We start from the raw sequence: 10,664 nt of genomic DNA on the forward strand, positions 1-10,664 counted from the left end.
AAACCGGGCCAGTGAACTAATCCATGGGGGTAAAACTATCACCAATACCTCTATTCGCTGTGCCCTAGATGCAGCAGACACCGCCTCAAGGTCAATCAACACCAGTGTCCTTTTGCGCCTGCATGCCTGGTTACGGATATCAGGTTTTAAACCAGAAGTCCAGAGTTCTATACTAAATCAACCTTTTGATGAGCAACACTTGTTTGGGCCAAACGTAGACGTATCCCTCGAAAAAATTAAAAAGGATACAGACACCGCCAAATCTATGGGAGCCTTGCAATCGCAAGCTCCCAGACGATCCTTTTGTCGCTCATCATTCAGAAGCACCCATTGAAGCTACTCCTCAGATAGCCCTTCCACCTCTTATAAAGCTCCCGCACAATCCACCTTTGCTAGAGGTTACCAAAGGGGTGGTTACAGGGGGAATAACAGCAAAGGCAGAGGCAAAAACAACTCCCGCTCTGCCTCCACACCTACCCCATGACTTCCCTCCACTTCCCCCCGACTATTCCACTCCATTTGGGGGAAGACTCCACCAATTTCTCCCTGCCTGGATAAACATCACTTCAGACAGGTGGGTCCACGAAATAATTCAATCAGGCTACTGTCTCGAACTAACCTCTACCCCCCCCAAACATCCCACCCAAACACCGTCCAATGTCACAAGAACATCTCCCTGTTAAAGCAGGAGGTAATCTCCCTCCTACAAAAGAGTGCAATAGAACCAATTCCCCTGCACCAACAAAACAAGGGAGTCTACTCCCTTTATTTCCTCATACCAAAAAAGGACAGATCTCGAAGGCCTATTTTAGACCTCGGACCGCTAAACATCTACATACATTCAGACCATTTCCACATGGTCACACTTCAGCAGGTCCTCCCTCTGCTTTCCCAGGGCGACTTCTTGCTACTCTAGACCTCAAGGACGTCTATTTCCACATTCCTATTCACAACGCTCACAGAAAATATCTAAGATTTGTAGTGGACGGTCAGCACTATCAATTCAAGGTGCTCCCATTCGGAGTCACCACAGCACCAAGAGTGTTCACCAAGTGTCTAGCAGTAGTGGCATCACATCTAAGAAGACAAAACATACATGTCTTCCCATACCTAGACGACTGGCTCATAAAAGCCAAATCGTACAATCAGTGTGTACAACACACTCATGCCACTATTCAACAACTTCACGACCTCTGATTCACAATAAATCACCCTAAGTCCCAGTTCCATCCGTCCCACCCGCAATAATACCTCGGTGCCACAATAGACACCAAGAGCGCTCGCCTATCCCAGTCCCGCCAGAATAGCAAGCATGCAAGCTCTTCTCACCAGATTCCAACCGCAACACACTCTTCCAGCTCGAGTGTTCATGCAACTCATAGGGATGATGGCCTCTTGCATATTCATAGTACCTCATGCAAGATTCCAGATGCGTCCTCTCCAAGAGTGCTTAGCACGCCAATGGAACCAGGCTCAAGGTCCGCTAACAGATCTGGTGTTGGTAGACGGTCGTACCCATCGCTCTCTGCAGTGGTGGATCACCAGAAACCTTTCCAAAGGGCGACCGTTCCTCGAGCCGGTTCCTCAAATAGTCATAACAGCAGACGCATCGCTCTCTGGCTGGGGAGCTCAACTACTACATCAGACCATGCAAGGCAGGTGGACATCTCAACAAAAACTACTCCACATCAACCATTTGGAGTTACTAGACCTCTTCCTAGCCCTGAAAGCATTTCAAAAACATATATATATGTCTTAGTCCGCACCGACAACAAGACAGCCATGTATTGCATCCAGAAACAAGGCGGGACACACTCTCTGCAGCTCCCTCAACTTGCACAGAGCATATGGAGGTGGGCTATACCTCAGAACATTTTTCTCCTTGCTCACATGTCCCTGGAGTCCAAAACACAATAGCCGACCTCTTGAGTCGTCAGAAAACAGAACAAATCCACGAGTGGGAACTTCATCCACAAGTTCTTCAACCGTTTTTTCTGACTTGGGGGCAACCACAGATAGACATCTTCGCCACCCAAGGAAACGCCAAATGCCCAAAACTTTGCTGCCAGGTATCCTCACCGATTGTCCAAAGGCAATGCGATATGGATGAACTGGTCAGGCAGTTTTGAGTACGCTTTTCCGCCTCTCCCACTCATTCCACTAGTGTGCGCAACCTACAGCAACACTCATTGACGCTCATCCTAGTTGCTCCAACTTGGGCCAGACAGCCATGGTACACCACACTGCTGGAACTCTCAGTTCCGCACCAAAAGCTACAACTCTCTCCACGCCTCTTAACCCAGAACCATGGCGAATTCCAACACCCAGACCCAGCTCAGCTCAACCTAGCAATCTGGCTCCTGAAATCCTAGAATTCGGTCACCTTAACCTTCCTCCTGACTGTATGAACGTCATCCAAGAAGCTAGACGGCCTACCACTAGAGCATGCTATGCAGCCAAATGGAAAAGATTTGTGGTATACTGCCATAACAATAACACTAATCCCCTAGATGCGTCTATCCAACACATCATAGGCTACTTACTACACCTCCAAAGATGCAACCTAGCCTATACCTCCATCAGATTGCATCTCGCTGCCATAGCAGCAGATCTACAAAATAGACAACACCTATCACTTTTCAGAGTATCTGCCATAAAGGCCTTTATGGAAGGACTCAAAAGAATAATTCCCCCCAGAGTGCCACCGTCCCCTGTGTGGAATTTGAACATCGTTCTCACAAGACTAATGAGGCCTCCATTTGAACCTTTACATAAATGCGAGCTAGAATTCTTAACATGGAAAACTGCTTTCCTTGTAGCCATTACTTCTCTACAAAGAGTTAGTGAACTACTAGCACTAACCATTCAAGAACCCTTTCTCCAGATGCATCTTAATAAAGTTGTTCTCCGGACCAATCCTAAATTCCTCCCTAAAGACATTTCTCCCTTCCACCTCAATCAATCTGTAGAGCTGCCTGTATTCTTCTCGCAGCCACAAACAGTTGCAGAAAGAGCTCTTCTCACCTTAGATGCCAAAAGAGCACTACTATACTACATAGAGAGAACAAAACCCTTTCGTAAGACCAAACAATTATTTGTGTCTTTCTCACCACCACATAAAGGCAACCCCATATCAAAATCTGGGATAGCTAGGTGGATTGTCAAATGTATACAGATTTGTTACCATAAAGCAAAACGTACATTATCTGTTCCTCCTAAAGCCCACTCTACATGAAAGATGGGGGCTTCAGTGGCATTTTTAGGAAGCATTCCTTTGGATGATATCTGCGGAGCAGCTAAATGGTCTACACCACACACATTCACTAAACACTACTGTGTTTATGTGCAAACTAAACAACAAGCTAGTGTGGGCCAGACTGTACTCAAAACACTATTTCAAATTACTGCAACAGACACTGGTGGTCGCCGCTAGGGGTGGATACTGCTTATCTGTAGCTCATATGCCTCGAACGGAATATGCTACTTATCTGCAGCTCTACATGCCAAGAACAGATGCATACTGGTAAGTTGCATATTCCTTTTTATTTAACAGCATATCTATTACTTGTGCCTCAAGCCTGTCAGGTCCTAGAGAGAGAGGAGGCTGCACACTTCTTGACTTGTCTTTGCAGAGTTGATCCTGAAAGTTCAGCTTTCCAGACCTCTTTGTATTGCCAATTAAGCTGTGTACCTTTCATTTTCTCATTTTTTGATAGAAAAGCTCCACTGCAACACACACTAGACTTTTGTATACATAATTCACTTTTCATCTTGCCATAATGGTTTGTCTTGAAGCACAGCTTTGAGATCCTTTCCCTCTTATTTGGAAGACATTTTTGAGTACTGTAGGGTCTTTATAAGTGTAAAACGTAGCTCTTTCCACTTTATCAACTGATTATTCCACTCTGTAACTACGCATCTCATTTTGATCTTGCACCCAGGGGCCAATACGGTAGTGTATGATTGCACTTTAATTCTCATTCGCAACTCCAAGGTTTAGAGCTTATTCTGCAAACCCATCTGTAGGTAGGATTACTCCACTACAGAGATTCGCTCCCTGTGGCACAGGTCTTCTCTGCACAAATGTAGAAAATAAATGTATGCTCTGTCGAGGTGAAATGGAAATGCTGCAGCCCTTGTCACCTCGTACTGCAAAATACCTTTTTTTTTTTTTATCAACACACCAGGATAGAGTTCGTCAGGTAGCCCAACAGCACCAGGCAGCCCAGCAGCAAGCAGCCCAGCAGCAAGCTGCCCAGCAACAGCAACAGGCGGCCCAGCAACAGGCGGCCCAGCAGCAAGCGGCCCAACAGGCAGTCCAGCAGCAGCAAGCACATCGAGAGCAGCAACACCAGCAGCAGCAGGCTGCGGTGGCAGCAGTGCATGCAGCTCAGGCTCAAGCCCAGGCTCAGGCCCAGGCCCAAGCTCGGGCTGCTGAGATGGGAGCTGCTGCAGCACAGGTATGTCACCAGAGGCAGTACTGTGAAGCCTGCTACAGTATGCATGCTAGACTAATCACTAGGTTTGGCTTCTGGCTTGTTTTATAATCTACAATGTGTTTTGTCTATTGTTGAGGTGGATTGTACAAGAGCCACTATTACCTTTTTATGATTTTCTTTCTTTTTGACTGCTGTATCCCCTCACTTCGTGTATAAATAAATCTTAGTATTGAAATAAACAGTACAAGGAATTTTTACCACAACCCAGGACAAACCACCTCAAGAAAGAGGAGTTTCATGTAATCAAATAGAAAAAAAGCAACAAAAATGAGAAAAGGTGCAGGGATGGCCGTTACTTAGCACTGTAAATAACATGTTATTGATATCAAATTAAACTGCACTGGGATGAAGGGTTACAGGGACTCCAACTCATGCCCGCAGATCACAACCGATGTCAACAGTGGCTGCCAATCGGCATGTTTGCTACCCTCTGCCGATCGGTGATTGGCTCTTTTTTTCCTGAAAATCTGCCACACCATCAGAGGAAACAAATCACCCTCAGGTCACAATGCTACTTTGTTAGTAATTATTTATCTGAAAGAGACAATTAGTTATAGATTCCTTACCTTAGAATTACCCCCTGGTGTCAAACTAGATCCGGAAAGTTTTTTCGCCAGCAGTACCCCTGCGCGTCGAAAGGTGGCGTCGGTCAGTTCCGAATTCGTCAGCGTCGTGGTCGCAGGGATGACTTTGCGGCAGCTACTTAGACGCCGCCCTTGCACGCTGACATCCGTTCTTTCTTTTTCTGCGCCAGCCAGCGCAGATCCGTAGAGAGGGTACCTCCAGTCACTTTTTCTCGACGTTTGTCAACCTCGTTTTTGAGTCCATCGACTCCTGGTGCACGGCAGGTATGCCCGGTTTCAAGGCTTGCGGTTTCTGTAGCCGGCTGATGTCGGTGACTGATCCGCACCCGTGTGCCTGATTTGCCTAGAGCACGACCCCAAGTCGTGCTCGGACTCCCAGACAATGAATCTGAAGTCTTTGCGGGCGCGGTTCCGAAAGCTTCTTGAGGCCCGGCATTCGGCTCTGTGCCTTTCGAGGTCCCGCTCGTGTGGGAGGTCGAGAGACTGGTCGCGGAGCCACCACCACCAGTCTTCATCAAATTCTTCGCACTCCTCGGGTAAGTCGAAGCACAAGCAGAAGTCGAAGAAGCATCGTCGCTCTTTGACTTCTCATCGTCGGTCGGCTGACGCGACGAGGGATGCGGTTTTTGCCCCTCCCGTGGCTCCGCGTGCAGAGCCCGAAGGGTCGACTCAGAGTTTCTCTCCCTTCCCGGAACCCGGAGCGAACCCCTGCACAGCTTCCACCGGCACCACGTCCGCATCCATCGCCGGTTGTGTCCCCAGCCGGCGTCGACCCCAGCTTCCACCCCAATATAGACACGGAGTCGGATCCGGCGCCGACGGGTAATTTTGTGCCCCTGTTTTACCCTGGTTATTTTCGGCCAGATTGGCAACCAGAGGAGGCGGGGGAGGACTGGGAGGGGTCTGGAGACCCTTTGACTAACGAATTGTGTTACAAACTGGCTGGAGAGAAGAACTGAGGGAAGCCAGTGGTCTGGATACCTCACCAGACTGTGGCATGTTGTCTCCTCCTACGGTGGCGGGAGCGTCTTATGCAGTGGTGTTGCGTAGGTCCGCTGAGGCTCTCAACCTACCTACAATAGCCGTCAGGACTAATCTCCTGACAGAGGTGCTTCAACCGGCGGCAAGCTCTTCGGAGCCCCTGCTGCCGTTTAATGAAGCCCTAACCTACAACTTTGTGGGCACCTGGTCCAGGCCCAACACAGGGGTGCTCCTGTGGATAGGATGATAGCCCGACGCCACTGCCTGGTCCCGGGCAACCCTACTTTTCTCTCCCAACACCCCACCCCTGAGAGCTTAGTGGTCCAAGCTTCCACATCCAAAGGCGCATTCCCTAATGCACTACCTGATAGGAAACCCAAAAAGCTGGATCATCTTGGGATGAAGAAGTTTTCTTCCTCCAGCTTGGGACTGTGGTCAGTAAACACTGCATGTCTTTTGGGCCGGAATACCCACTCTGTGTGGGATACGGTGGCGCAGGTGCTGCCCCAGTGCCCGGATGAGGTCCGGGACGTACTCTCCTGTGCAGTTGCCGAGGGGAGAGATGCAGCGAAGTTTACCATATGCTGTGGACTTGACACCGCCGACTCGCTGGGTAGGACGATTTCAATGTCGGTAGCACTTCGACGCTACGCCTGGCTGAGATCGACTGGCTTTTCTGGGGATGTCCAAGCTACCCTTATGGACATGCCCTTTGATGGTCGGCGATAAGCCAGACCGTGCACTAAAGCGCTTCAAGGAATCACGGGCTACGGCCAAGTCCTTGGGCCTTTCCACCACCCACCCTGCGCAGTCCGCTTTTCGCCCCTTTCGCGGCTACAGAAGGGGTGGCCCACCACATTCCACCCAGGGTCACAGGCTGGCGCTAGCTGTTAAGCCCCTGCGCGGCTGGGGATGTGGGAACCACAGTCGTGGGTCTGGGGGCCAGCGAACCGGCAGTCCACCACCACCCCCTCTGCAGCAGACCCCAAACCCTCCTAGTCCGACCTTTCAGGGCCACCAATCGCCAGTGGGCCTCAGGATTCGCCATCACCTCCCCCACTGGCGCACCATCACGTCGGACAGGTGGGTTTTGCAGATAGTCAGAAGGGGCTACTCCCTCCCCTTCAAACCTTCCCCCCCCACATGCCACCTCAGTACCATTGCATGTCGGAGGATCATCTGGCCCTTTTCCAACAGGAAGTTAAGGCTCTCTTGGCCAGGGGAGCCATCAAACGAGTTAGGTCGTGGTTGCTACTCCCACTACTTTCTGGTGCCCAAGAAGGACCAAGGCCTGCATCCTATCTTGGATCTCAGGAGCGTGAAAATGTTGACATTGGCTCTGGTCCTGTCTGCCCTCGAGACTGTATGGTAGCGTTGGACTTGCAGGATGCCTATTTTCACTTCCCTGTTTTGCCGGCTAACAGGCGTTACCTACGGTTCATGGTAGGCCATGAGCATACTCAGTTTACTGTGCTCCCCTTCGGCCTTACCAGCCAGCGCCCCTTGGGTGTTCCTGAAAGTGATGGCGGTGGTCGCAGCTCATCTGCGCAGATCAGGGGTTCCAGTCTTCCCCCAATCTTGAGGACTGGCTGTTGAAGGCAGTCTTGCCCCAGGCTGTCGTCTCCCACCTCCAGCCTACGGCCGACCTCCTGCATTCGCTAGGGTTCTCCATCAACCTGACTCCCTCTCAGAAGCTCCTCTTCATCGGGGCGGTTCTGGACACAATGCAGTTTTGGGTCTATCCTCCCGAACAGGGAGTCTGGGATATTAGGGCTATGATTACGATCTTTCAGCCTCTTTCCAGGGTTTCGGTCAGGATGAGCCTCAGGAAACAGGGCCTGATGGCCTCCTGCATCCTACTGGTGGACCATGCCAGATGGCATATGCGGGCTCTGCAGCGGAACCTGAAGTTCCAATGGGCACAACATCAGGGGAACCTGTCTGATTGCGTCCAGATCTCTAAGGCTACTGCACACCAATTGCAGTGGTGGCTCACGAACCAGGATTGGGTCTGCGGCAGATCCCTCTCCCTTCCCCAACCAGAGTTCATAGTGGTGACCGATGCATCACTTCTGGGATGGGGAGGCGAAGATCAGAAGCCTCTGGTCCCCGGCGGAGTCCGGGCTCCACATCAACTTTGTGGAGCTTCGGGCGATTCGTCTTGCACTCAAAGCATTCCTCCCCTCTGTCTGGGGAAGAGTAGTGCAGTTGTTCACGGATAACACCACCGCCATGTGGTACTGTAACAAACAGGGCGGGGTGGGGTCGTGGACCCTATGTCAAGAAGCTCTCCCTCTCTGGACGTGGCTGGAACATCATGGCATATCCCTGGTGGTTCAACACCTGGCAGGTTCACTGAATGCCAGGGCGGACTAACTAAGGTGCATGATGGATCACGAATGGCGTCTTCACTCGGAGGTGGTGCAAGGTCTCTTTCAGCAGTGGAGAGGGCCTTGGTTAGATCTATTCCCCACCGAAGAGACCGCGCAATGTCCGCAATTCTGCATGTTGGAATTTCCAAGGCGGCACTCGCTAGGCGACGCTTTTCGTTGTGAGTCGAGTTGCGGTCTTCTATACGCCTTTCCTCCTATACCACTTCTGCCCAGAGTGTTAAAGAAGATCAAGCGCGACCGGGCCCAAGTCATTATGTTGGCTCTGTATTAGACTCGAAGAGTCTGGTATCCTGAGCTGGTACACATGGCCATCAATCCTCCAATCAGACTGCCTCTTCAGGAGGATCTTCTGTTGTAGCAGCGGGGACGGTCCTCCTCCCGAACCTGTCCAGTCTCCACCTCCTTGCGTGGAGATTGACGGCTTTTGACCTGCCTCCCGAAGTCTGTGATGTTATCTTGGCATCTAGGCGTCTCTCCGCTAAGACGGTATACGCCTGTAGATGGAACAAATTTGTGGCATATGTGCTCAGCAAAGTCTGTGGATCCTCTTTCTGCCCCTCTATCGGAGGTTCTTATGTTCCTTCTTTCCTTAGCCCAGCAGGGCTCTGCTCTGGGCACTCTCAAGGGCTGTGTTTTATCATTGAGAACTAGTCTGTGAAGACGTAGTGGGAACTGTGTGATGTTGCCAGAATGAAGAAAATGTCTTTCTTAATGAAGCCCTCACCCACCAACCTAGTTGGTGGCATGCTTTATTATCGGGCCCACCTAGTGACACCGAGTGAGTCCCTGGTGTGCTACACCGCCTGTGTTACAGCGGAGCGGGTATAGTTGCTGAGTGTGCAATGTGGGTGACGTGAAAAGTGAAGTTAAAAACTGTCCATTGGCCCCAAAAGGTTAATATCTGAAAGAAACACGTTAGTTAGATTCCTCACCTTAGAATATCCCCAGGCGTCAGACTGGATCCGGAAGATTTTTCGTCAGCAATACCCCTTGCGCGTCGCTAGGCGTCTGCGGCTCAGCGTCCGTCGTTGGCGTCGTGCGCCGTAATGACGTCGTCTGAGTACTTAGACGCCGCCCTCGCGCGCTGACGTCAGTTCTTCTTCTTTTTTACGGGCCAGTAAGCGCCGATCCGGGAGAGCTACCCCTTTTAGTCTTTTTTGACTAAATATTTTGATCCCTTTTGATCTTTGTCAATCGACATCTGGTGCCGGTAGGATGCCTGGGTTCAAGGCTTGCGACGATTGCCACCGACTGATGTCGGTGACCGATCACCACCGCCGGTGCCTCTACTGTTTGGGCCTCGACCACGACGCGGACTCGTGCTCCGACTGCCAGGCCCTGACCTCGAAAGCTAGGCGGGAGCGGTCCCGTAAGCTTCTCGAGCTCCGACACTCGGCTCCGCGCCCTTCTCGATCCCGGTCCAGGAGGAGGTCCAAGGATCGGTCGCGGAGCCGCGACAGACGTCATCGCTCGTCTGGCTCGAAGTCTTCGGGTAAGTCCAAGCGATCTAAGAAGTCCAAGAGGCGACACCGCTCTTCGGACTCCCCTCGCCGGTCGCGCGACTCAGCCGAGGGTCAGGGTGGTTCCCCCCCCGCGGCTCCGCAGGAGCCGCGCACGTCCCCATACCCGCCGGTCCCTGGGACTGACGCGACGCCGGCGGAGATCGGTGCCTTCCTCTCGGCCATGAGGAAACTGCCTCCGCCGTCGACGCGCGCCTTCGGGCCCCGCGGACTCGACTGGGCGACCTTGCACGCCGGCGGCTCCGGCCCCGGCGCTGTTGGAGGCTCCGGCCCCGACGCCGCAGGTCCCCGAGGGGCCCATTCCTGGGCCCCCGTCGACGCCGGTCGACCTCGTAACGCCTCCTCTGCCGAATCCTGTTCCACCCCCGACTCCGGTCGACGTCGTTCACCGGTTCAGCTCCTGTCCGGACCCGACGCCGATGCGGCGCCCACCGACGCCGCATCCGACGCTGCTCGAGACTCACTATGTCTATCGTCCGACTCCGATCCTTCCACCTGTTTACCAGGAATCGGATGACGGGGGCGACTGGGAGGGGTCCGATGACCCTATGGCCGTTCAGGCTCAACTGTCACAGGACTGGGCAGATGAACTGGGGGAGGCCAGTGGTCTGGATACCTCACCGGACACTGGATTCATCTCTCCTCCGACTGTGGCTTCGGAGGAGGGTGCAGCTTTTTCTGTGGTGC

General features: G+C 52.1%; 1 protein-coding gene across 2 annotated transcripts in view; it reads left to right on the plus strand.

Moving 5' to 3' along the window:
- The window catches only part of MED15 (mediator complex subunit 15), a 723,364-nt gene that overhangs the window by 288,028 nt on the left and 424,672 nt on the right, over positions 1-10,664 (plus strand). For both annotated transcript variants that reach the window (XM_085634093.1, XM_085634094.1), the window contains exon 8: positions 4,188-4,460. In XM_085634093.1, coding sequence (XP_085490219.1) covers positions 4,188-4,460 — 273 coding nt within the window. The remainder of the gene's footprint in view (positions 1-4,187; positions 4,461-10,664) is intronic.

The sequence above is a fragment of the Triturus cristatus genome, chromosome 11 (genome assembly GCF_964204655.1).
Source record: "Triturus cristatus chromosome 11, aTriCri1.1, whole genome shotgun sequence".
NCBI classification, from domain to species: domain Eukaryota; kingdom Metazoa; phylum Chordata; class Amphibia; order Caudata; family Salamandridae; genus Triturus; species Triturus cristatus.